At 42.9% G+C, this 27,674-nt stretch overlaps 2 protein-coding genes across 8 annotated transcripts in view; one reads left to right on the plus strand and one right to left on the minus strand.

Annotated features, from left to right (window-relative positions):
* Positions 1-27,674, plus strand: part of mdm2 (MDM2 proto-oncogene) — a 75,067-nt gene that overhangs the window by 30,128 nt on the left and 17,265 nt on the right. For 4 of the 6 annotated variants that reach the window (XM_059652571.1, XM_059652572.1, XM_059652568.1 and 1 more), the window contains exons 12-15: positions 12,704-12,780; positions 16,335-16,690; positions 20,833-20,965; positions 26,284-26,550. The gene's annotated coding sequence lies outside the window, so the exon portion shown is untranslated. Of the gene's footprint in view, positions 1-12,703; positions 12,781-16,334; positions 16,691-20,832; positions 20,966-26,283; positions 26,551-27,674 lie in introns of those variants that run through there. The other 2 variants (XM_059652569.1, XM_059652570.1) reach the window with 2 other exon arrangements.
* Positions 22,103-27,674, minus strand: part of LOC125460718 (carboxypeptidase M-like) — a 103,431-nt gene continuing 97,859 nt past the window's right edge. For both annotated transcript variants that reach the window (XM_048548465.2, XM_048548464.2), the window contains exon 9: positions 22,103-24,310. In XM_048548465.2, coding sequence (XP_048404422.2) covers positions 24,086-24,310 — 225 coding nt within the window. In that variant the 3' untranslated portion in view covers positions 22,103-24,085. The remainder of the gene's footprint in view (positions 24,311-27,674) is intronic.

Genomic DNA, 27,674 nt, shown 5'->3' on the forward strand with positions numbered 1-27,674 from the left:
CTTTTGCACTGGTGTTCTTGGAATCAGTGCTGGAGCCACAATTATCGACAATACACATTAATTACTTAGATGAGTGAAGTGGATGTACTATAGCCAAGTATGTGGATGATGCACAGGTAGGTGGGAAGGCACCTAGTTATGGTGACACAGTCTGCAGAGGGATGCTCAGAGGGTTAAGCAAGTGAGCAAAAACTTGGCAGATGGAATGTAATGTGAGGTTGTGCACTTAGGTAGGAAGAAATAGAGGAACTGAATATTATTTAAATGAAGAAAGACTTCCGAAAGCTATAGAACAAAGGGATTTGGGACTCCTTGTTCACAAATAACAAAAAGATAGCATCTAAGTTCAGGTATTTGAGAAGGCAAATGGAATGTTCGCCTTAATTTCAAAGGGAGTGGAAGTAAAGAGTAAAAATAGGAAGATTTTACTCAAACTATATGAGGTCATTGATGGCAGCAAGACTACAGTGACAGTTTTTGCCTGGTTATCTAAGGAAAGTCATACTGGCGTTGGAGGCAGTCTGGGAGAGGTTCACTAGACTGACGCCAGGTATGTAAGAACTGTTTTATGAGGATAGATTGAGTAGATCGGGGTCTGTGTTCAGCATGTAGAAGACTGAGAGGCAACATTGTTGAAACATACAAGATTCTTAAAGAACTTGACTCCAAAAGGTTATTTCCCCTTGTGGGAGAGTTTAAGACCAGAGGGCATAATCTCAGAATAAGGAATCATACATTTAAGACACAAATAAGGAATTTCTTCCTGGAAGGTTGTGAATCCAGAATTTTGAAGCTTGGTCATTAAGTTTGTTGAAGGCTAAGACAGACCGGTTTCTAATCAGTGAGGGAATGAAGGGCTATGGGTAAAAGGCAGGAAAGTAGATTTGAGGGTTTTCAGCATCCACAAGGACTGTGGTGAACATTCCTAGTGATACTGTCATCAATGGATGTATCTTAAAAAGTAGATTAGTGAGGACCTGCCACAGATCAGTCCAGCAGCAATGTTCTTTAGGACTCAGCCACCTCAGTAATTAGTGGTGCTACTGAGCCACTCTTGATGAAGGACACTGAGTGCCTTCTCCTCCCATATAACCTTCAATGCTTTTGTTTTCAAATTAGTGTTCAGTAGGAGGATTATTGATTCATCAGCTGAGTTAGGAGTGGGGGTCAGGGACGGTGGGGTGGATGGTAATCAGCAGGAGGTTTCTTTGTTCATGTTTGACCTGATGCCATGTATTACCACTCTCCTCACTATTATATACAAGTTTGTGTTATCTGCAAACTATTGGGCTCTGACACTTATAGTCAGGAAGAACAAGCCATGGGCCATGAGTGTAGTTTGTATGCTGTACAATCTGTAATGTCTAAAGGCGATTTTAAAAGGAGATCATATTCTGATTGAAGAATTCCAATGGTAATGCTGTCCTAGTTGCCCACACAAACTCTGCTTCTCATCGACTGTTACTACTTCTCCCGATTGTCAAAGTTTGCACATAACACAAACATATAGCAAGGAGTGTAATAATATAAGCCCTTTAGGACGGTATTGATTGGTGAAATAAGCAGACACAGTATAATAGAAATATGGCATTATAGATTTTGAGAGGACGAAGAATTGAAAGAGCAATGCAGGCAATATAGTTTTAAACTGGACATACCACCACTGGTCTATGGATGTATGTATATTCACAAGTCCTTTGAAGATGACAGGGCAAGTTGAGAAGCCCATTTAACAATGTGGAGAATTTTGACTTTATACTGGTTAGAGGCATTCAATACAAAAGCAAGGAAATTGTGCTGATGCTTTTTTGAACACTAGTTTAGACCCATCTGCAATATTATGGTGAATGTGTGGTAGCCATGTTTGTGGATGAAACAAGAATGGATGGGAAACTAAATGAAGATTGTGATTGTATAATCAGTCCAAAGATGTGCAGGCTAGGTGGATCAGCCATGCTAAATTACCCGTAATGTTCAGGGGTGTGCGGGTTATAGGGGGGTGGGTCTGGGTGGGATGCTCCAAGGGGCAGTGTGGACTTGGGGGCCGAAGGGCCTGTTTCCACACTGTAGGAAATCTAATCTAATCTAATCTAATCTAATCCTACTTTAGCTTTAGAGGTACAGTGATTTGCTACATTTGTAGCAAAAGAGAATGTGGAGGAACTGGGATTATTCTCCCTACAGCAGAGGAGATTTGACAGAGGTGCTTGAAAGCATAAAAAAAATTTGAGTGAGTGAGGAAGAAAGGTTTCCAGTGAAAGAATAGTTGATAGTCTCAGGACGTAACTTGCTGTTACTGTTTTCATATTTCTGTTGACTGTGAATTAAGCTGAAAGTTATGATCTGAATTGGTGATAATGGGAACTGCAGATGCTGGAGAATCCAAGATAATAAAATGTGAGGCTGGATGAACAGAGCAGGCCCAGCAGCATCTCAGGAGCACAAAAGCTGACGTTTCGGGCCTAGGCCCTTCATCAGAGAGGGGGATGGGGTGAGGGTTCTGGAATAAATAGGGAGAGAGGGGGAGGCGGACCGAAGATGGAGAGAAAAGAAGATAGGTAGGGAGGGGATAGGTCAGTCCAGGGAAGACCAAAGATGGAGAGAAAAGAAGATAGGTGGAGAGGAGAGTATAGGTCCGCCTCTCCCTATTTATTCCAGAACCCTCACCCCATCCCCCTCTCTGATGAAGGGCCTAGGCCCAAAACGTCAGCTTTTATGCTCCTGAGATGCTGCTGGGCCTGCTGTGTTCATCCAGCCTCACATTTTATTATCTGAATTGTCCTGTTTGAAAGGATAGCGGAAGCAGCATTTGAAGGGGACCGGGATAACACCAGCAGAGCTAGGTTGAAATGAGGGCAATTGGGCTATTTGGGTTAGCTCAATCAAAGAACTGATGCAAGTATAATTGGTGAATTGACCTCCTTTTGAGGTTGGTTGGTTTGCCGAGCTGGTTTCTTGTTTCGCATGTGTTTTGTTACCACGTGAAACAAGAAGCCAGTTCAGCGAGCTAACCAACCTCAACACCCACAACCTGAGCAACAAATCTACTCCAAAACCTTATTAACATCCTCCTGTCTCTCTTAGTTCTCCATTGGCCAAATGACTTCCGAGATCTTTGTTATTGTAGCATCATAAATATTACAGAACAACTTCTTTGAATCGGCGATGGGATTTTGCTTCTGTCAAAATGGCCTTGATAAAATATTTCTGATTGCAAGTATTGCACAGTATCTGCCTACCTTGACTGCTGTGAATATAATGGTAGATGATGCATTCTGTGTCTCACCTTAATTTGCACCTATTTTTCTCTTCCATCACCATTCACAACTGCTTTGTATTTGCACTGAGCCTCTTCCAGTTGCTCCTCTGCCTCTGTTAAAAGTACATTTTAAAAAAAATCCAACACCTTTCAATTCAGAAGAAGTGGTATGAGACTCAATGTTAACTATGTTTATCTCCCCACAGATGCTGCTCAGTATCTCCAACATTGTTGGTGTTTGTTACACCAACCTGCTCAATGCAATGCTCCATTGCTCACTCACTGAGCCTATACTCAGTTAATAGTTAATAGATAATAAAATGTGAGGCTGGATGAACACAGCAGGCCAAGCAGCATCTCAGGATCTCCCCTTCCCCAACTGCATCCCTAAACCAGCCCAGTTCGTCCCCTCCCCCCACTGCGCCACACAACCAGCCCAGCTGTTCCCCCCCCCCGCCACCCACTGCATCCCAAAACCAGTCCAACCTGTCTCTGCCTCCCTAACCGGTTCTTCCTCTCACCCATCCCTTCCTCCCACCCCAAGCCGCACCCCCATCTACCTACTAACCTCATCCCACCTCCTTGACCTGTCCGTCTTCCCTGGACTGACCTATCCTCTCCCTACCTCCCCGCCTATACTCTCTCCACCTATCTTCTTTACTCTCCATCTTCGGTACGCCTCCCCCTCTCTCCCTATTTATTCCAGTTCCCTCTCCCCATCCCCCTCTCTGATGAAGGGTCTAGGCCCGAAACGTCAACTTTTGTGCTCCTGAGATGCTGCTTGGCCTGCTGTGTTCATCCAGCCTCACGTTTTATTATCTTGGAATTCTCCAGCATCTGCAGTTCCCATTATCCCCCCCCCCCCCCATACTCAGTTAACTCCACTCGTACCTAACCAGTGTTTTTAGGACATATAGTAGGATGAGGAGTCAGTGATATAATGTTAGCTCCATTATTCCTCAAGCTTCTCATTCTTAGAATCATAGACTTTAACAGTACAGGAGAAGGCTTTTCAGCCCATCATGTCTGTACAAGCTCCAGAAAGAGCTACCCAACCAGTCCTACCTTTGTCACCCTCTAAATTCATAACTTTCAAATATATATCCAGCTGTCTTTTGAAACCTCCTATGGAATCTACTAGGGAAAGGGAGTCCTTTTACAGGATGGCAGCGGGTGACTAATGGAGTTTGACAAGGATCAGTGTTGGGACCACACCACGTTATACATTAACGATCTGGATGAAGGAACTGAGGACATGGTTGCTAGATTGAGAATTGGATTTTATTGTCATGTGTATTAAAGTACTGAAGTACAGGAGCATAGTGCAAAGATATAAAGTCTCCACTCCTGGTGCTATCTTAGGTACAAGATAGAAAAATAAAGAAATGAAGTTAATAGTTCAGCATTGCAGTCGCTCTTAAGTGCTTAGCCAAGCTGTGCTTCTTCCCTGCTCTGGCTCACTCTGTCCTGCAGATGCCAGGAGATCTCAGGCTGTCTGCTCTTGCCTCTGTGGCAGATGCCAAGTTTGCAGCCGACGCAAAGGTAGATGGAGAGACAGGTAACATTGAGGAAGTGGGGAGGCTGCAGAAGGACATGGACAGGCTCAGCAAGTGGGCCGTGGCAGGTGAAATCCAGTGCTAGAAAACATGAGGTTATACATTTTGGTAGGAAGAATAGAAGTGGAGTCTATTTTTTAAAACAGGGAAAGGCTTTGGAAATATGAAGTGTGAAGGGACTTGGGATTCCTAGTTCAAGATTCTCTTACAGTTAACATGTGGGTCCAGATGGTGGTTTGAAAGACAAATACAAGAGGGTGAGGAAACAACGGCAGGGATGTCCCGTTGAGGCTGTTTAAGGCTCTGGTCAGATGCATTGGAATTTGAGAGTAGTTTTGGGCTCCGTATCTAAGGAAGGATATGCTGATGTTGGAGGTGGTCCAGAGAATGTTTATAAGAAAGATCCTGGAGATGAAGGACTTGCCATATGAGGAGTAGAAGGACTTTGAATCTGTGCGTTTAGACTTTACCCAGGTCTCTCAGTAAGTTTCAACCAGATGCCTCACCATCCTTCTAGAGTAGAAATAGAGAGGATGTTTCCACTAGTTGGCAAGACTGGGACCTGAGATCCCATGAGTGAAAGGACAATTCTTTAGAACTGAGGTGATGAATTTCTTTGTCGGACTTGTTGGACCTCATTGTCTCAGAGGGCTGTAAGGCCAAGTCATTGAGTGTGTTAAGACTAAGGTAGATAGGCCATTTTATTAGTAAGGGCATCAAGGGTTACGTGGAAAAGGCAGGAGAATAGGCTTGAGAACTATAACCAATGATTGAATGGCAAAGAACATTCATTGGGCTGAATGGCTGAATTCTGCTCCTTAAGGTCTTGTTTGAGCCACCTTCAGTGGGCTGCTGCCATTAGACACACATTGCCCTCTTGTCCCTTTTGTTTTCTCTGTGTTGCATGAACCATAAGACAGCATTTCTGTGAGTGGAAGTGGTTGGGACCGGTAAGTGGGTTGGCCAGGAACTGCCCAATGCCAGATAGCCTGATGGTTTGCCAACACCACTTTCTTCCCCATAACAAGTTAGTTTCAAGAAGGTAAAAGATGGATTATCTACCTTGCCTGCAAGAGACAGGTTGTCAACTGCATAACTAAGAGAGTTTACAAAGACCTCTTTCCTGTGCTGACAGGAAATTTTCAGTCATGAGGTAGGCAAAATACTGTGGGCAAAATATAGCTCATCCCCTTAGCTACCACGACTATTAGCCCAGCCACAGCTGCCCTTCCCAGAACACAGCCAGGCAGCTGTGGCCCTTTTTATTAGTTCAGGTTTTGTTTTGTGGTCCTTGGAGGATTGAGCTCTATCACCCTTTCTGTTTCTTCCCCTCCAAACCACTACCACCACCCCCTCCCCCCCCCCCCCCCCCCCAAAAAAAACCCGACGCTGTGCCTCAGGAGCCTAATTGGCTAATCCTGGAAAAAAACTGTACCTTTTGAAAGTTCCTATTGAACCCACTTTCACCATCTTTTCAAGCAGTGTATCCTGGGTTCTAAAGGATTGCTGCATCACAATTCTTCTCTTTATAGCTCCTTTTGTCAAATATCTTAAATCTGTACTCTGCCTTTTGGCTCTCCAGCCAGTAGAAACTTATCTCCCTTTAAAGTCAACCAAACCCATCATAATTTTGAACACTTATTAATTGCCCAGTGCCAGTGTCATCCCTGGGCACTTGTTTGGCAAAGTGATGTCACTGGACTAATCAGTGCTACAGGCGAATGATCTGGGGGCGTGGATTTGAAATTCACCATGGTATATCTGGTATGAAGAATGAAATAAAGCTTGTTTAATGGAGATTATGTAACCACAATTATTATCTTTTTTGAAAAAAAAACTATATGGTTCACATCCTTCAGGGAAGGACGACTGCTGTTCTTATCTGGTCTGGCCTGCATATGATTCCAGGCCCACAGCAATGTAATATTCTTAACTGCTCTCTGAGCTGTTAGGGATGGACAATAAATACTGGTCCATGAAAGAACTTTTTTAAAAAGCACTCCTATTACCAGTGTTGTTCTCATGAATGAATCTCCCACCTTTTGTGATGCTTGTCTTTTTAACATTGCTTCTTGTTTTTCTGACCTATAGTTGTATTGTGTATAGTTGTAATGTAACTTCTTCTTTTCTCCATTCTGTAACTGAGGATTGTACCTAGCTATTCTGTACCCAAGATGGCACCATGTGTTGGTGACATTGTTACACTGTAACTAATCTTGTAAGTGAAGAAATTATACCTAGGTAGCTTTGTTTTTAAGATGGTCTGTAGGATGGTACTTACAAACTTCTCACTGTACTCAACTGAGTTCATGTGACAATAAAGTTAATTCAATACAGCTCGCTTTTTAGACTCTGCAGCATTCAGCTCAATGCTATTTTCTGAAACTGCAAGATTCCTAGTTGCCAGCGATACTATCCTTGCAAACTGGAATAGCTCACCAAATCTGATTCTAAATTTCAAGATTTAATTTCTTGCTGGTTTTCCTATAGCTGTAACCTCTCATGGCCATACAATTATTACTGCTGTCCTCCATCCACACCAGCCCTTCCATCACGGAATTCTCCGTTCCCCCAGGGCTTTGACGTGTTGCAGATACTTCAATACTTAAGACAACTACGTGCCACTTACATTTGCTTAAAAACCCTCTTTAACTTTTTATTTGACCCTCCTAATATTTGACTGGGTGACCTTTTTTTTTTCAGAATTAAACGCTGTGCACAAGTGCAAGTTGTTGAGATATACCAGTTGGAATAACTGGTGAATCATAGTCAAAAACTTTTCTCATAACATTTTAAGTGATCACTAAAATAAGAATGTTTTGGTTGTCCCACTACCATCTAGAAGAAGGGCAGCAGATACATGGAAAACCATTTGATATTTCACCTGGGGAGCTGGGTGGCTCAGTGGTTAGCACTGCTGCTTTTAGAGCCAGGAATACAGGTTTGATTCCACCCTCTGGTGACTTGTGTGGAGTTTACATGTTCTCACCCTGTCTTTGTGTTTCCGCAGGTGCTCTTGTTTCCTCCCACAGTCCAAAGATATGCAGGCTAGGTGGAGTGGCCATACTAAATTGCTTGTAATATTCAGGGAATGTGTAGATTAGATGTGTTATGCAGGATGGGCCTGGGTGGAATGCTGTGAGAGGGTTGGTGTGGATTTGTTGGGCTGAGGGGCCTGTTTCCGCACTGTAGGGATTCTGTGAACTCTTTGACAGCCCAAAGCCCTGAATATTTTCTTCACCAGCTTAAAATCTATCCACCCTTAACCTGTCCATCTTTCTACTCACTTACCTGCTCCACCCTTTCCACTGACCAACCACAATAACTCCCTACTTGAGTCCACCTATCTCCTTCCAACCCCCCCCCCCCCCCCCCCCACCAAATCAATTTATTTCTCGGCTCTCTTCCTGCTCCCCTGTCCTGACAAAGGGTTTCAGTCTGAAACGTTGACTTTCCAGATTCTCGGATCTATCTGATTTGTTGTGCTTTTCCAGCTCCACAGTATTGGCTCTAGCTTTGATCACCTGCAATCCTTAATGTCTTCACTAGCCCCTGCAAGTTCCTTTCCAAGCCATCGCCATCCTGGCCTGGAACTATTACATTGCCCCTTCGCTGTCACTGGGTCAAAATCCTAGCATTCCCTCAATGACATGGACAGTACATGAGCTGCAGTGGTTTAAGGCTGTTCGTCACGTTTATCATCCGTTCTGAAGAAGGGTCACCGGACCCGAAATGGTTATTCTGCTTTCTCTTCACAAGCTTTTCCAGCAATTTATGTTTTTGTTTCTGATTTCGAGCATCAACCTTTCCTTTAATTTAGGCAACTGAACACAGCTTCTGTGATAATGGGAACTGCAGATACTGGAGAATCCAAGATAATAAAATGTGAGGCTGGATGAACACAGCAGGCCCAGCAGCATCTCGGGGATGCTGCTGGGCCTGCTGTGTTCATCCAGCCTCACATTTTATTATCTTGAACACAGCTTCTAAAGGGCACTTAGTGACATGTAACAAATACTGGCCTAGCCAGCAGAACTATTGAGTGAAACAAAATAAGCTGTAATCACTGAATTTACTATAAAGTTCTTACTCTCCTCTTTGAACAATTTTATATAGTATGGCTGAGCAACTCTTGTGGCATGATGGCAATGTCTCTGACTCTGGGTTTGAAAACCGAGATTATGTCTCACCTACTCAAGAGGTGTGTGATAAAACATGTCTGACCAGCTTGATTAAAAATATCCACACTGTTGTCGACAGTTCCATTTCTTGGAACCAGGTGCAATATTCTCTGATACTGAAGCCAAAGTGAAGAAGTTACTGTTTGTTGAGTTGGACTTACTTTATCATTGTCACTACCAGACTGGTCCTGCCATCTCAGGATACAATGTATGAAGTGAGACTTGATAGGTTAGGACAACATTCATTGGCATTTTTGAAGAATGAGGGAGGTTATCATAGAAATATGCACAATTCTAAACAGGACTTGACAGGTTAAACACAGGAAGGGCATTCCTGATGACTAGTGAGTCCGGGACCAGAGGCCACAGTCTAACGATACTGGGTAGCTTCAGGACTAAGATGAGAAGAAACTTCTTCACCCAGGGAATGGTGACCCTGTGGAATTCTAAATTAAATTAGCTTTATTGTCATGCGCTCAAATGAGTACAATGAAAAGTTTATACGATGCCATATTACGGCTCCATCTTAGGCACGAAGATACCTGGGTACAAATTCTTAGGGGAAAAATAAATTAGACGTGTAAGAAGTCCAACATTGGTGGATCATTGGTATAAGTTAGAAAAATAAAGAAATAAAACATTCAGAATAACAGTCTTTCCAACCCAGCCCACGCTTAGCCTCCAAAAACTGAATGAGAGACCTCTACTTGCCTGTGCAGATCCACCAATGCAGGAGTTGCCATAATTTATAATTTAGGTGCCATCTCTTGCTGCTGGGCCCACCTCGCTGTGGCCACACAATTAGGGGTCCCCAGCTCTGCTGCTGCCTCCTCACCAATAGCCAGAAGCCCCCACTCTGGGCCTAACGTGACCAGGAGTCGCTGGATCAGCTGCTATGGTAGGCTGTTATGATGCTGAGGTCCCCACTTTGGCTGCAGATGTTGCCTTGCCTGTGCCGCCATCTTAAGTCTGCTGCCACCGATTGTTGGAGGGGCTTTCGTTCTGCCGGTGCTGAACACCAGGAGGATGCCCTTGCTGATGTTGTTGCCACCACCATCTGCTAAGAGAAGTCACGTCCTCCACTTTGCATGCAGCCCACGTGCGCTGCCACATCAATGCCCCCCACCAACCCACCACTGAAAAGAAAAAGAGTAAAGAAAAACAATATGAAAGGAAAAGAGCCGAAGCAAAAGAATAAAACAACGAAAGAAATCAGATGGGAGCAAATTCGGTCACAGGGAAGTTATGGCCAAAACATTGACAAGAAAGAATTAGATAGTTAGTTATTAGATTTAAAATATGGAGAAGGCAAGAGCAGGGTACTGAGTTGGATGGTTAACCTTGATCATACTGAGAGGCACAATAGGCTTGAAGGTCAAAAATTTTGATGGACCATGCTCAAGGGCGGAATAGCTTACTGTTTTATATGCTCCTATACTTAAAAGTATTTTCTTCTAGTATTGGTGCCAAAGTAGAAGACATTATCCCTCATGATTTGGGCTGACACAAAACTGGCAAGGAAAAGATAGTTCTTGGCCAAATTTTTAGAAGTTGCAAACTCTGGGGCAGTAAACCATCACATTCATGCTATTCTGTTCTTTGAGGATTCAAACTATAAGAAATGTATATCTATAATGCTATTGGAAAGTCTACTACATTTATAGTGTTTTTTACAAATATAAATAGGAAGGCAGTATCCTTAATCTTTAGGCATGATTGTGATCATTTTTCTGTATACTGAGAAATATCAACAGAGTCTTTAAGACTTTATAACCTTTCAACAGTAATCTAGTTCACTTTGTATTTCACAAAAGCCAAAACTGCTGATACTAGGATATCTAAAAACAGAAAATTCCAGATTCGGTATGTCTGACATTACCCGTCAAGAGAGGAAATTAGTGTTTCAGAATTGTGACAAAACAGAAATGTAATAGGCTTCAGCATGAAAGGGAAGAGAGTGGGAAGATCAGAACAGGAGGCCTGGGATAAGGGGGGGTGGGGGCGGAGAGAAGAAATTAAAAGGCAAAAGGTTTAATTGTGCTTGTCTAAAGCTAATAGGACGAGTAAAAAAACAAATTGCCATTTACACTTTCTCCATTAGGCAAGATGCTGAATAACTGCCGTTTCAAAGATAAGATAAAGAAATAAAAAGAAAACAAACAAAAATGAAACAAAAGGGGTAGAGGTTAATCTATCTGTTGAGTCCAACAGGCCAAGCAGCATCAGAGGAGCAGGAAAGCTGACGTTTCGGGCCTGAAGAAGGGTCTAGGCCGAAACATCAGCCATGCTGCTCAGCCTGCTGTGTTCATCCAGCTCCACACTTTGTTATGTCAGATTCTCCAGCATCTGCAGGTCCTACTATACCTGTTGAGTCCAGAGTCTTTGAAGTGCTCGTTGGAAAATTGAGTTGATGTTGATCTTACAGATGCTGGCAGCCCCAGAGAAACTCAGCAGGCGAACCTAAAGACTGGTCAAAGAAGACTTGAAACGTTATCTCTGTTTCACTCTCCACAGATGCTGCCAGACCTGCTGAGTTTCTCTGGCATCCTGTGTGTGCTTCAGCTTTCCAGAATCCACAATATTTTGCATTTGTTGACTTTATGTTCAGTTTCATTGAATTACTTGAGGAAACTAAGGACTGATAAATGGTTAGCACTGCTTTCTCCTAGTGCTAGAGACTTGGGTTTGATTCCTGCATTAGGTGACTGTGTACAGTTAGCGCACTCTCTCCATGTGTGCTGCATTTCCCCTAGATGTCCCAGTTTCCTCCTACAGTCCAACATGTGCAGTTTAGGTGGATTGGCTGTGGACAATGCAAGATTACAGGGATAAGGTAGGGCCCGAGTGGGATGCTCTTCAATGGATTGGTATTGACTTGATGGGCCAAATGGCCTGCTTCTGCATTGTGGTGATTCTATATTAAAAAAGATAAGTGCAGGATCAATGTGTAGCATTAGAATGACAGGTGAATGATATCTCAGCATCATACTATGATACTGAACGGAGAGACTCCATAATACAGTCAGTCAATCTGTGTTGGCCTCCCCACTGGAGGAATCCACACTAAGCAGTGAATACAGCAACAAGACTATTTTTACTTTGTGACTCTTGCTTGATGCAAATTCCTCTACAAAAGTATTTACAGGGAAACCTTTTTGTTATATTGCCAACCTATGACTGATCAAAAATTAAGTAAATGGATATTGAAGTGATTGAACCAATTCAATTGAGGAAAATAAATGATCAGGAAAGGTGAATTCTGTGTTCAAGTTTGTAAAGATAATACAGATGGAAATTTATTGTTTGAGGTATTAGGAATAGATTCGTTTGGTGGTTATAGAGGAAATAAGGAGTATGAGACCGGGATGAACAGATACTACTGATTTGGAGGATCAGCACTACTGTAGACCAGTTGCACCAAACAGCCTGTTTCAATATATAATTAGTTCCTTTATTATTAAGTAGACACCTTACAAGATAGTCATTAAATCCACCACAGAGTCCTAATAATCTCAGAGCACTTATGCGATGGGCTTTTAAGGCTCTAATAATTTTACACTTAAAACTACTGAAATACCAAGTATGCGGATTTGCAAATTGAAATATCAGTATTTTGTTGTCGCTTTCAGTACATATTCTGTTTGGGTTGTAATTTTTTTCACCTTTTTCTTTCATATTTTTAATATGCACTTCCCTTTTTATTTTAGACGGTTGAATAGTCTTGCTGTCTTCCCTTGAGGCCAGCCACTTCCCCAAATGAAGAGAGGAAGGAAAACGATGGAAGGTGAGTCAGGATTTTACAACTTAACAAGTTACAGAGTGGCAGGTTTGGCCAACTGTTTGCTTCCTCAGCCAAAGAGTGGTGCATGACAGAAGGTGCATTCTAATGCTCATGGATGGAATTTTACAGGGATCTAAGTGACATGGAACCATGGCGAGATTTGTGGCAGAATTGGATCACTAAGGCCCATCTCAGCACTGGGACCATCTTGCTACATCGTTTATGCATTTGCCTGAGTGGCAAGGCAAGTTTCTCACTTTACAGCAGCAAGTTCCCAATAAAGGGGAATTGTTGCTTGTGGAACTCCTTATTAATGGCCCAACCAGCTTCATATTCTCACAAACTCAATGTGGAGAATTCTCAATGTGAAGGTGGAGGGGGTACCTGGGACTGCAGCTCACTGCTGGCTGTGAGGAAACTCCTTGCTGCTCGGCACAAAATAGTATCTCACAGGTACCAGCCACAAGTGCCCCTCGTTGGAGAGATTAAGGTCCAATATTTGCCCCATCCACCTCATGACCATCAGGGCACTTCTCAAATCTATTTGCAGGATGCTGAAGGGAGAACAAACTCAGAATGCAGGGCACACCAGCAACTCGCATTGAGAAACTGCTTTAAGGATGCTTTGTGCATATAGACATGCACCTAACTCATGGACAGGAGCATTTTAGGCTGTATCACAGGGCTGCTAGCTCGCTTGCTTAACACTGATCCAATGCTCACAGCATCCGTGCCTTGCTTTGCCAGTTACACAGTCACACAGCCAGGCAGCTGGCCAGCAGTCCTCAGTGAAGGGGATATCCACCTTGCTGTACTGCAGTATGCTACATCAATCTCTCACCCACTCCACGTGTCAGCAGCATGTACAGCAAGCACCCTGCATGTGCGGCCAGGAAGCAAGCTTGCCTGAAAATCTAAGGGAAGCATTTCATGAAGTTCATGGAGACACCTGTCAGTCAGGGGGTCTGAGCAGTAGGTTAAGGGCAGCCTCCAATACCAGCCCAGGGGATTGCTCATAGTAAGACATCTGGTTGAGGTGTTCCCAATCAGGGGCTCAATGCATCTGCAAAACAGACTGAGCCACACTCAGTCCTGTGGCTGTATAGTGCACAGTCTAAGGATTAGGGCTAAAACAGTCAGCAAGATGTACACCCATCACCCAAGGGCATGGGTACCCTGTTGGGCTGCTGGATTAGCTCACACAACATTCCATGATAATTCCATCCACAGAAACAAAGAGGAAAATTGTGGGACCGTGGGGGAATCTAGGAGGTCTGTTGTCGGGAGTAGAGTCAGGAACCTATTCGGCAGAATTGGGAGCTGTAGGCAAGGAGAGGGAATAACAAATGTGAATGGAACGGTTGTCGGGGGGTGACATGGTAAATGATGTATGGATGGGGGGTCATGTGGGTGGGAGGGTCATCTACAGCCAGGAGCCCCCTGACTTCAAGGAGGGCACAATGTATGACCACACCTGGCATGGTCACCTCCCAGGGACTTGTTCGGAAAGCTGGATAGGTGTGGGGTCATGTCAATGGCTTGGTTGAAGTCCTGGGGCACACTGAATTCTGTTGGGTTTTCAGGAAGAGTTAATTAAGAAGGGGGTCTCGATGTTCTGGGCCTCACTGACACATAGATACAGGGGCTGGAAGTCACTGAATGAAAGCCGCTGCCTTAACTGCTGCCTTCCATTCAGTTGGAAATCAGAAGTACACAATGGGGGAGAACTCAGCCTGTGAAGGAGGTTATTGATGCAGGAAACAGTGTGACGTACAGACCCATGTGTTCTACAGGACACAGACTATTTCATTCACTCCAACTATTTTGGACACAGAGGGCAATGAAAGAATAGGGATATTATAATGGTGTTGGCAGGACCATTGGCCGTGTGCACACCTTTCTCCCCTTGTTCCCAGATGCTGCAGCAGGCTTTCGACACAGACATTGATCCATGGGACATCCTGTATACACAGGAGGTTAGGCAACATGCAGTTACAGTTGGAACTGCACAGAGAGACATACAAACAGATGTGGGGCTGAAGCAATGAAACATATACAGACATCAGAATCCGCGTACAGTGTATTGTCACCCACACCACCATGGTGCTGACAATAGGTGTTCCTTCCTCCTCTCTCTTTCCCTTTATGTCTCAGTTTAGTCCCTGGTTGTGCAGCTGAGATGAATGGAGCCTGTTCCATTCCCCCACCCCCACCTCCTACCTACCAACGTCATCCCCACCTCCTTGATCTGTCCATCATCCCTGGACTGACTCACCTCCACCTACACTCTCATTTACTGGTTCTGTCCCCGCCTCCTTGACTTGCCCGTCTCCTCTCCACTTACCTGCTCTTTTATCCAACTTCTATCCGCCTCCCCCCCCCCCGCCACCTCTATTTAGTTCAGAATCCCCTTCCCCTCCCCCATTTTTGAACAAGGGTCCAGACCAAAAAGTCAGCTTTCCTGCTCCTCTGATGTTGTTTGGCCTGCCGCGTTCATGAGATTCTCCAGCATCGGCAATTCCTACTATTTCTGATATACTGAGAGTCATCTTGCCAGAATCAATGGACCCTCCTCAGCATGAGTTTCTGAGGATTGGAAGGGGACAGGCAGGGAATGAGCGGAGGGCCTAGTCACCTCTGGACTGTCCTATGAGGAGACTGCTAAAGGAGTCGTGTGTTGTTCTTCCTCGGTCTGGGGCCTTTCTGGTCTCCTTGTGAGGATGGGGTAGCTGGAGTACTTACTATTGCCCCATCCCTCTGACACTAGGTTATAGAATCCCTACAGTGTGGAAACCGGCCCTTCGGCCCAACAAGTCCACACTGACTGTCAGAGCATCTCACCCAGACCCATCCCACATTACCCACCTATTCTACACATCCCTGAACACCACGGGACAATTTACCATGCCCAATCTATCAAGCCTGCACATCTTTGGACTGTGGGAGGAAACTGGAGTACCCAGAGGAAACCCATACAGTCATGGGGTGAATGTGCAAACTCTACACAGACGGTTGCCCAAGGGTGGAATCGAACTTGAGTCCCTGGTGCTATGAGGCAGCAGTGCTAGCCACTGAGCCACGGTACCGTCCCTAAAGCCTTCAGTCCTGAGGGTACTGAGAGCCATTGCGTCCTACGTCCCTGTCTGCTGTTCCTATCTCTCTCTCAGCATGGTGGTGAAGTCCCAGATTGCTGACTCCGTAGGGTCATCTCCTGCGGGGGCTGAGCAGGCACTTGGCCTCTGATGGTGGGCTGGTGCATGGTAAGATGGGAATAGTATCGAATGTAAGGACACCATAGGGACACAATAATTTGTCAATGCGGCAGATTTGGTAAGGTTAGACCTTAAAGATAGACTCCCTCCAAAAATCTTAACACAACTGGAAAACGCTAATGTTCAGCCTTAAGTTATTGAACTGCTAATCAAAGTTTCTGGATGTGAGTTTGCTCGCTGAGCTGGAAGGTAAGTTTTCAGACGTTTCGTCACCATTCTAGGTAACATCATCAGTGAGCCTCCGAAGCGCTGGTGTTATGTCCCGCTTTCTATTTATCTGTTTAGGTTTCCTTGGGTTGGTGATGTCAAACCAAGGACAGGCCAAACGGAGACACGCACGAGAATTCCTGGAAGCATGGCATTCCAACCGGAACACCATCAACAAACACATTGGCTCCAAATCAATCTACCATCCCCTGAGAAAAAGAACAGGAAATGACATCACCAATGCAGGAAACTCAACCTGAGCTACAAATCTTCTCAAAAATCGCTGCTAATCAAAGTGCCAGACACATGTTCAAATCCTACCAATTTCAAAGCCCACATCTCAAAACAGAATTATATCAACTTGTTAAATAAGAAAATGCAATGTACAGGGCACAGGGCAGCAAAATATGATGTAGTTCCTGCAATTATATAATGTGAGTTTAATTTTAAAATTTTACATCTAAATCCTCCAATTTCTTTACAGCAGGTAATGTTTACGATGGGAGATTGGTATGGTTTGTTTGAGGGACGGAAGGATGGTGGAGATGGAGGGCCTTTGTCAGTCCTGAGGAAGGACATTCTGGTGATAGAACGAGTGCAACAAAGGTTTTCCAGACTGATTCCTGGGCTGGTAAGACAGGCTTATGAAGAGAGACTGGATCACTGAACACTACATTCTCTGGCATTTAGAAGAATGAGGGAGGATCTCATAGAAAACCATAAAACTCTAACAGGACTTCTAAACTGGAGGAAGGTCAATTTTGACAGTATTAGGCAAGAACTTTCAAAAAGTTCATTGGGGGTGAATGTTCACAGGTAAAAGGACGGCTGGAAAATGGGAAGCATTCAAAAATGAGATAACCAAAGTCCGGAGTCAGTATAATGAGGTGTAGAGCTGGATGAACACAGCAGACCAAGGAGCACCAGAGGAGCAGGAAAGCTGACGTTTCTGCCTTCACCAGAAAATGCATCAGAAAAATCCGTGGTGGGAAAGTTGTTAGAAGGAATCCTCAGGGACAGGATTTACATGTATTTTGAAAGTCAAAGGCTGATTAGGGATAGTCAATATGGCACTGTGTGTGGGAAATCATATCTCACTAACTTCATTGAGTTTTTTTGAAGAAGTAACAGAGGATTGAAGAGGACAGAGCAGCAGATGTGATCTATATGGACTTTAGTGAGGCGTTCAACAAGGTTCTTCTCGGTAGACTGGTTAGCAAGGTTAGATCACACAGATTAGAGGGGGATCTAGCCATTTGGATACAGAACTGGCTCGAAGGTAGGAGAAGGAGAGTGATGGTGGGGAGTTGCTTTTCAGACTGGAGGCCTGTAACCAGTGGTGTGCCACAAGGATTGGTGCTGGGTCCACTGCTTATTGTAATTTAAATAAATGATTTGGATGTGAACATAGGAGGTATGGTTAGTAAGGTTACAGATGACACTAAAATTGGATGTGTAGTGGACCATGAAGACGTTTACCTTAGCGTACAACAGGATCTTGAACAGATAGGCCAATGGGCTGAGGAGATGCAGATGGAGTTTAATTTGGATAAATGTGAGGTACTGTGTTTTGGAAAAGCAAATCAGGGCAGTACTTATACACTTAATGGAAAGGTCCAGGTGAGATGCCCTTTGGGGGGTCGGTGTATACTCAATGGGCTGAATGGCCTGCCCCATATTCTAGGGATTCCAGGAAATATCAAATGCAGGAAGAATCTTCCTGCTGACTGGGAATTCCAGACCAGTGGGTTACAGTCTAAGGATACAGGTTAGGCCATTTAGGATTGAGATAAAGAGAAATTTCTTCACCCACAGAGCAGAGAACCTGTGGAATTCTCTGCCACAGAAAGTGATTGAAGTCAAAGCATTGAATTGAGTTAGATAAAGTTCTTAGTGTTGAAGACATCAAAGGGTATGGGGTGAAAACAGCAACAGGAGTTGGACGATCAGCCATGGTCATATTGAATGGTAGAACAGGCTTGAAGGGCCGAATTGCCTATTCCTGCTCCTAGTTTCTATGTTTCTAAGTGACAGTCTTTGCCAATGTTGTTCAGTGTTTTTTGTCATTCAAACTGGCAGATTGGGTTCTGTAGAATTTCCACAGGGTCTTTTCCTGATGAGCAGTCATAACAGTGACAGAGGGAAGCTCCAGAAAATGGCACAAACAGTCACCTACCCTGTCCATTTGTCTATCACCAAAGTTACAATTGGAGATCAGGAGAACCTGCATGGAAACTTTACTCCATTTGGTTCAATAGTCACTTTTATATTTTGAGTTCAGATCCAATTAATTGCAATTTTGCTCTTTTCTTGCAAGATCCATTTCTGTTTCTTCCTGGTATAAAATTACTTCTGTTGCTGAAATTTTCTTTCAATTACCTCATCAGAATACTGGATGACCATTTGATAAAAGAGCATCCACCTTAAGTCATTGAATCATAGAATCCCCACAGTGTAGAAACAGGCCATTTGGCCCAAAAGGTCCACACAAGCCTTCTGAAGAACACCCCAACCAGACCCACCCCCTAACCCTTTCCCTGTATTTCCTACAGTTAATGTACCTAACCTACACATCACTGAACACTGGACAATTAGCACAGCCAATCCACCTGACTCGCACATCTTTTACTCTTTCTTCCTCCATAGATGCTGCTGGGCCTGTTTCCAGCATTATCTGTTTTCATTTCAGAATTCCAACAGCTGCAGAATTTTGCTTTTGTTGAAGTGTCAACTTTTCCTTCCAAAACTCTATGGGCTGAAGCATTACCATGGAAGTTGTCTATTTGTAAAATATGTTCTAGGATGCAAGCTGTAATCCATATTTATCTAGTGCTAGGATTGTACTAACCCCAACTATAACATAACCGATGTGTGTGCATTGAATCATAGAATCCCTACAGCAAGGAAAGAGGCCACTCGGCCCATCAAGTCTGCACCAACCCTCTGAGGAGCATTCCATGCTATCTATGTAACCCCGTATTTACCACAGCTAATCCACAAACCAGTACATCCCTGAGCACTGTGGGCAATTTAGCATGGCCAGTCCTCCGAACCCGCACATCTTTGGACTGTGGGAGGAAACTGGAGCACCCAAAGGAAGCCCACACAGACACAGGGAGAATCTCCAAAGTCCACACAGTCGCCCGAGGGTGGAATGAAACCGGACCACTAGTGCTGTGAGGCAGCAGTGCTGACCACTGAGTCACAATGCCACCCTCCTCCTGCCCTCAGAACATACTCTGATTTGATTTGATTTGATTTATTATTGTGACAATTGTGACATACAGCAAAAAGCATTGATATTGTGCGCTAACCAGACTTAAGTACATTAGGGTAATAGAACAGAATGCAGAATATAGTGTTACAACTACAGAGAAGGTGCAGAGAAAGATCAACTCTCATATATGAGTGATCCATTGATAAGTCTGATAGCAGTGGGAAAAGAAGCTGTTCTTAAATTGGTTAGTATGTGTTTTCAAACTTTTATACCCTTGGCCTGTTGGAAGAGGGCAGAAGAGAGAATAATCAGGTTGGAAGGGCTCTTTGATTATGCTGGCTGTGTGAGGTATTGTGTTATGATTCTCTTTACCAGCTCACTCACCAGCGCACTATGTTTACTATACCACGTTTCCATTCACTCAACCATAAAACTATGTTAAACTAAATTAAAGATAACAAAGTGTGGAGCTGGATGAACACAACAGGCTTAGCAGCATCACAGGAGCACAAAAGCTGACGTTTCGGGCCTAGACCCTTCATCAGTCTAGGCCCGAAACGTCAGCTTTTGTGCTCCTGAGACGCTGCTGGGCCTGCTGTGTTCATCCAGCTCCACACTTTGTTATCTTGGATTCTCTAGCATCTGCAGTTCCCATTATCACTTAAATTAAATTAAACATCCCTTCCAACCATTACTGCTTCTATACACCTTTCAAAATGCTTATTGACCCCATGCTGCAAGCAGCATTTATACCTATTTCCGAGTCAAAGTCTATCCCTGAATAAGTGATAACACCATAACCTACTTAGAATAATGCCATCCCTGCCATAGCGTCTCCATAACTCACTCAAAACAATGGAAAGATGATAATATTAATTAGCCCTTAGCAACCATCTCTTGGGACCTGAATAGGTTGCAGAACATCAGTTTCCTCCACTAGAAGGGTCTAGACCCGAAATATCAGCTTTCCTGCCCCTCTGCTGCTTGGCCTGCTGTGTTTATCCAGCTTCACACCTTGTTATCTTAGAACATAAACCCAGGTCTCCTGACTGAGAAACAAAAGCAGGAGAGAATGGATAGGCTGGGACTTTTGTCAGGGGAGTGTAGGAGGTTGAGAGCTGACTTCATAGAGGTTTATAAAATAATGATGGTAGAGATAAAGTGTCTTTTCCCTAGGGTGGGGGATTTCAAGACAGGTGCATACTTTTAAGGTGAGAGGAGAAAGATTTTAAAAAGACGACGGGCATTTTTTATTTACAGTGATTTGTACGTGGAATGAACTTCCAGAGGAAGTGGTTGAATCAGTGCTGAGGAAGGGTCACTGGACCCAAAATGTTAACTCTGTTTTCTCCTCCACAGATGCTGCCAGACCTGCCGAGCTTTTCCAACAACTTTGTTTTTGTTCCTGATTTACAGCATCCGCCGTTCTTTTGGCAGATGGGACTAGTCTAGCTTGGAATTATGGTCAACCACATCCTAAGTAAATATAAAGGTAGAAGGAAACTATTTCTCTACACAATAAAATTCTTCTTCACATTGCAATCTTTCTACCGCAAGGCAGGAATCTTTGTAAGGGCACAATTTACAGACTGTGCACTGTACCGGTCTCCACATTCTCAGGGAGAATCATGAGGTTTTGGAATGCTCTTCCCGAAAAACAGCTTTGGATATTTTTAAGGCAGAGGTAGATAGATTCAAGTTTAGTGAAGGAGTGAAAAGTTATCGGGGGCAGGCTAGAATGTGGATTTTTGGTGGTAATCAGATCAGCCACTGCCTTATTAAATGGTGGAGCAGGCTCGAGGTGCCGAATGGCTAACTCCTCCATGTTCATATGTTATAGAGGAACAGGTGAATGTACACAAAACATTTACAAGGAGGATATCTGAACTGGGAGGATACATTGTAAGGAAAAAAATAGAACAGATAGAAGCTCTTTTTTTCTCGAAATTAAGATTCTGATGAGTTAACTCAAGGGATAAGGTTTAATAGAGTACGCATAGAGAAGGTGTTTCAAACAAGGAGTCTAAAACTAGAGATAGTAAGAACTGCAGATGCTGGAGAATCTGAGATATGGAGAATCTAAAACTAGAGTTCAGAAATTCAAAATCATTACTAATAAATTCAAAAAGGAGTACAAGAGCAACCTTAAATAATAGGAGATAGTAAACTTAGTATATTTAAAGGGGAATCTGCATTAGTTCCTGAGGATGAAAGAAATACAAGATTATGCTGATAAAATTTTTTGAAGTAGAATGACAGAAAACTCATGTGGAGCATGAGTGAGAGAGTAGACTAGAGACCTGCAGACTGTGAATAGATATGGGTTCTTTATCGAAGGAAAGATAGGCTGGCATTGGAAGTATTCCAGATAAGGTTCACTTGGCTTATCCTATGTTTGGAGGGACTGTTTAATGAGGAGAGGGTGAGTAAGGTGGGCCTGTACTCATTGGAGTTACGAAAAATGAGAGGTGGCCTTATTGAAACGCACAAGATTCTTCAGGGTTCAACAGATACAGAGATGCTGTTTCTCCTTGTGGGAGCGTTTAGGACCAGACGATGTAGGCTTTTATTCCCACTTTCTGTGGTCCATTGGATTTACTCTATCAATAACACAAGACATTTCTAACAATGAGATCTACACAATATTCTTTATTAAAGCAAAGTACATTACAAAAATACTCCAACACTCTTACCCATACAAAGCTTACAATCACATTTACATGGACTTAGCAGAGGATCAGACCAAGAACAGATGATCATCCTGCTCCATCCCCACCTCCAGGACTAATTACATGACCATTTACGCTAGCTTTCTTATATCCTTCTTCATTACAAGTTTGGCTGTGCATTCAAACTTTGACACTATCCAGACTCCAGGTCACTGATCAGTTTGACCACTGGCAAACATCCCAGATATGTCATTTTTCCATAGAGATAGTAGGAACTGCTGATGCTGGAGAATCTGAGATGACACAGTGTGGAGCTGGATGAACACAGCAGGCCAAGCAGCATCAGAGGAGCAGGAAAGCTTGATGTTTCGGGTCGGGACCCTTCTTCAGAAAAGGGTCCCAACCCGAAACGTCAGCTTTTGTGCTCCTGTGATGCTGCTTGGCCTGCTGTGTTCATCCAGCTTCACACCATGTTATGTCAGTTTTCCACAGCTGGTTTGATCAACTGATCTGATTCGATTTATGATTGTCACATGTACCTAGGCACAGTGAAAAGTTTTGATTTGCGTGCAGTACAGCAGATCATAATGTACAAAGACAGAAAGATTATAGGGTGATCAAACAAAGTGAGGAGTACAAAGTTACACCTGCAAAGAAGGTGCACAAAAATCAAGATCAACATTAGATTTGAAATTTTAGAGGTCCAATCAGAAGTCTCGTAACAGCAGGGAAGAAGCTGTTCTTGAACCTGTTGGTACATGTGTTTAAACTTTTGTATTTTCTGCCTGACTGAAGAGGTTGGAAGAGATTATAATGGGGGTGGGAGGGGTCTTTCATGATATTGGCTACCTTTCCGCAGCAACAAGTAGTATAGATGGAGTCAAACAATGGAAGGTTGGGCTGTGTGATGGTCTGGGCTGTGTTCACAACTTTCTGTAGTTCCTTACAGTCCTGGGCAGAGCAGTTGCCGGACCAAGCTGTGATGCACCCAGATAGTGTGCTTTCTATGATGCATCTGTATATGTTGGTGAGGGTCCTTATGGACATGTTGAATTTCCTTGGTCTCCTGAGGAAGAAGAGGTGTTGTGCGCAACTCCTTAGGATTTTCTGGTTTCTCCTTAGAAAGGTGCTTACCTCTTTTTAGCTGTCTCTATTTCAAAACAAGCCTTTCAGAGTCACTGTGACAGTTCACTCCCAGTACAGAATTTAACCTAAACACACACATTCCTTCAGCAAACAGTGACCTTTCTAATCATTAGGTCAACATCAGGCTTCATATGTTTTTCCTTCTCATTTAATATTCACTAACCCAGCAAACCAGTTTAATATCTACAAGGCACAATCTCAGAATATAAATTACCCTTTGAAGATAGAGGATAGTAATTTATTCTCTTAGATGACAGAGAATCTGTGGAATTATTTACCATAGAGTGCTGTTGAGGCTGGGTCCTTAGCTGATTTAGATTTTCAATCAGCAAGGGAATCCATAGTTGTAAAGTTTCCAATACTTTTCAAATATATTTTGGAATAACACATGGATGAAAGGGCTGAAAGACCAACCCCTGCTCATTTCTTACGTTCCTCACTGTGACACCTCTCAAATCAGTTACATGCAGGAATTGCTATGAGTATTCCTTCTTTTTATCTTTTGTAGTACTTGTACTTGGGTTAAGGTAGTTGAGAAGTTCCCCAGTATCAGGATGTCACAATGCAATCAAAAGGCCTTTACCAAAAGTAACATGCTAAATGTGTGACAATACTGTACAATTCTAGAACTTCAATCTTTTATATTAAAGTTGATTTTACCACTATTTTATAATAAACATTCAGGAGTCATCAGTTCTGATTTAGTTTGACTGTCACACCAAGTCTCAACAGATTTGTTTGCAACTCGATTTGGTTATAGCTTATACTTATAGCATCAGAACATCTCTCGCCATTATCTAACAAATTAAAACTGAGAACACCATAATTGACAGCCATAAAATTATGTTTTGCTGTATTCCGCTAGCAGCGCCAATGTCTTGTTGTGTAGCAACATTATAAGATGATGATGGGTCTGTGGTAGTGGTGTTCACGTGAAAGTCAAAGACCATTGCAGAGAAATTCTCCAAGTTATTTAAAACTTCCAACTTCTTTACATTTGATTCAACCTTTGGCCCAGTAATCTTGAAGAGAAAAAGATACAAGATTCGGTTTGATTTCTATTATATCACAATTGACAACAAGATACTTTCCTTTGAGATGGAGTAAATTATGCAACACATGACTTAGAACAATTTCAATAACTGAATCTGAAAACTTTGTGTCAGTTTGCTTTGAACGGTTAGATTTTAAAAAACACAAAAAAAACAAAGCAGAAATGCGAGGGCAAATTATAGTTTTGTATAAAACAAAGACCTTTCCTTATAGTAACAAATCTTATGATTTCTGTGTTAAATTTGAAAAAATGTATATTTTATCCTGGTTGCCAGCTATTTATTACTCACAGTATCTATTAAGACTAGCAGCTGATGTTACAGGAATTGCATACAGGTGCAGCAGGTAATGGTATGCTAGCTTTCATAGTGAAAGGATTCAAGTACACAAGCAAAGATGTCTTGCTGCAATTAATTGGATAGTGTTAGTTTGAGAAAGGGGGAGATTCAATGAGATCTGAGTGCCTTTGTACATAATTCGCTGAAAGTAAACATGCCAGCAATGAAAAAGATAAATGGTATCTTGGCTCTCACAGCAAGAAGATACAAGTACAGATGCAGTGATGTCATGCTGTAATTGTACAGGGCCTAGGTGAGACCACACCTGGAGTATTGTGTGCAGTTTAAGTCTCCTTATTTGAGGAAAGAAGTTCTGGTGAGGGAGGGATTGCGCAAAGGGTCTACCCCAGATTTATTCCTGGGATGGCAGGACTAAGATATAGGAAGAGAAACTGGATCAGTTAGGACAACATTCATTGAATTTGAGAGTAATGAAAGGGGATCTCATAGAAACCTATAAAATTCTATCTGGACCAGACAGTGTAAACACAGGAAGAATGTTCCCAATGACTGTGAAGTCCTGAACCAGGGGTCACAGGGATACGCAGTAGGCCATTTAGGATCAGGATGAGGATTAATTTCCTCACCCAGACAACAGTGAGGCCTTGTCATCATTTAGTACAGATGTCTGACCCTTGCTTGAATTCCTTTGTCGGTTCTAAATTTCTGTACGTTCTCTTTCTCTTGAGGATTATCATAGAATCATAGAATTTTATAGCACAAAAGGAGACCATTCAACCCACTGTGTCTGTACAGGTTCCCAAAAGAGCTACCAGTCCTACTGTCCAGCACTATCTCTGTAGCCCTCTAAATTCACCACTTTCAAACATATATCCGGCTGTTTTTTGAAACCTCCCATGGAAACCACCTCCACCACTCTCCCATGCATGAGTTCCAAATCCGAGAAACTCTTGATGTGGAGATACTGTTGTTGGACTGGGGTGGGCAAAGTCAGAAGTCATATGACACTAGGTTATACTCCAACAAGTTAATTTGAAATCACAAGCTTTTGGAGTGCAGAGATAGTAGGGACCTGAAGAAGAGTCCCAACCCAAAATGTCAGCTTTCCTGCTCCTCTGATGGTGCCTGGCCTGATGTGTTCCTCCAGCTCCATATTGTGTTATCTTTTGGAGCAGAGCCCCTTTCTCAGGTTCCTCACTGCATCTAATGAGAGGGCTGCACTCTGAATGCTTGAGATTTCAAATAAACCTCTTGGACTATATTGTAGTGTTATGTGGCTTCTGACTAACAACTCTTGCATAACAGAGTTTCTTTTGTTCTCACTCCTAGCTCTCTCGCTGATAATCTTGAAATTGTGAACCTTACCAACTAGTAGAAACAGAATATTCTTCTTTACCCTGTCAAAGTTGTTCATAATTTTGAATACCCAACAAGGTCACCACAGTTAACTCTTCGTTCTTCCCACAGAAGTTGCCAGAAATTTCACCAGCAATTTTTGTTTTTGATTCAGAATCTCCAGCATGTCCTTGTTGTGTTTTATCACCTCTTAATCTTCTCTGCTCCAATTTATCCAAACTTCCCTCGTTTCTAAAATCCCTCATTCCTGGTATGATGCCAGTAATTCTCTTTTGAACTCTCACCAGGGCTTTAACATCTTTCCGTAAACAGGGAGCCCAGAACTGAACGATGTGGCCTGACCAATGATTTATAGATGGCAATATTTATGTGACGTGTGGGGCCATGGAGAATGGGAGCCTGTGGTGTTTTAATGGCGCACACAAGGTGGAACAGGCATCATGGACCAACAAATTATTGTGTTTCCTGTACTTCCACATTCAAGTCTGCAAACGTCATGTCAAAGTGTCCAGTCGCATTAAAGAGCTGCAACCCACAAATTAAAGCTTTTTTTTTCAGATTATAACTATGCATGTGTTTATGTATGGTACATTGCTGTGGTAACCTTAAAAGAGTGCACACTTTTGGGAGCTGGTACAAACATGATGGGCTGACAGACCTCCTTCAGTACGGTAAAATTCTATGATTCTGTGATAAATTCTCGAGAGAAACAGTGCACACATTGGGGAGGTGATGGCTGAGTGGTATTATTGCTGGATTGTTAATCCAGAGACCCAAGGAATGTTCTGGGAACATAGTTTTGAATCTCCCCATGGGAGATGGTGGATTGTGAATTTGATAAAAATCTGGGATTATAAGTCTAATGATGACCATGATTGTCAGGTTCACTGATGTCCTTTAGGGAAGGAAACTGCCATCTTTACCTGGTCTAGCCTACATGTGATTCCAGACCCACAGCAATGTAGTTGGCTCTTACCTGCTCTCTGGGCATTTAGGGATGGCCAATAAACAGCCCAGATTCTGTGAATGGATTAAAAAATAAGTCCGTTTGCCTTGTTTTGTTCAAATTGCAACCAGGCAATCTTGCTTGATTTGAATTGATTGTTGAAAATTAGACTTTAAAATATATTGCACTGTAGTGAATCTCAAGATCTTCTTTATATTCAAGACTGTTTCAGTGTAAAGTGCTGCAAGCTAGTGTGCATATAAATGTTTTCCAGAAATAAGACACTGCATATCACTGAAGCTCAGCACACTGACAGCTAATTCTTTGAGTAAATAGAGCAGACCTTGTCAGCATAGTTTCTTGAATTGGAAATACAATGGCAAAGAAATGACAGTTTCAAAAACCCAGTAGGAACACAACAGGTTGAAGAGCCTCCTATGTTGCAGTTTTCTATACAGAGGTCATCAGATCTTCTCTCTTTTCTTTAAAAGGGCTTGGGACCTTAAGGAGCTTTTAAAAAACATCTTGGTTATGATTTTCTGAGACTCTGATGCCACTACATCCAGACTTTTATACGAAACCACTCAATGAATGCAAAACTCTCCCAGGGTCATAAAGGTTCAGATCATTCTACCTTCCGTGTACCCAGTTTATTTACAGGTATTTTTTAAATCCTAAAGCATACGGCACAAAGTTGGTGCTGAAACTAGAATAAATGCATTGTCCAGCTGT

Source organism: Stegostoma tigrinum, chromosome 18, assembly GCF_030684315.1.
Source record: "Stegostoma tigrinum isolate sSteTig4 chromosome 18, sSteTig4.hap1, whole genome shotgun sequence".
NCBI lineage: Eukaryota > Metazoa > Chordata > Chondrichthyes > Orectolobiformes > Stegostomatidae > Stegostoma > Stegostoma tigrinum.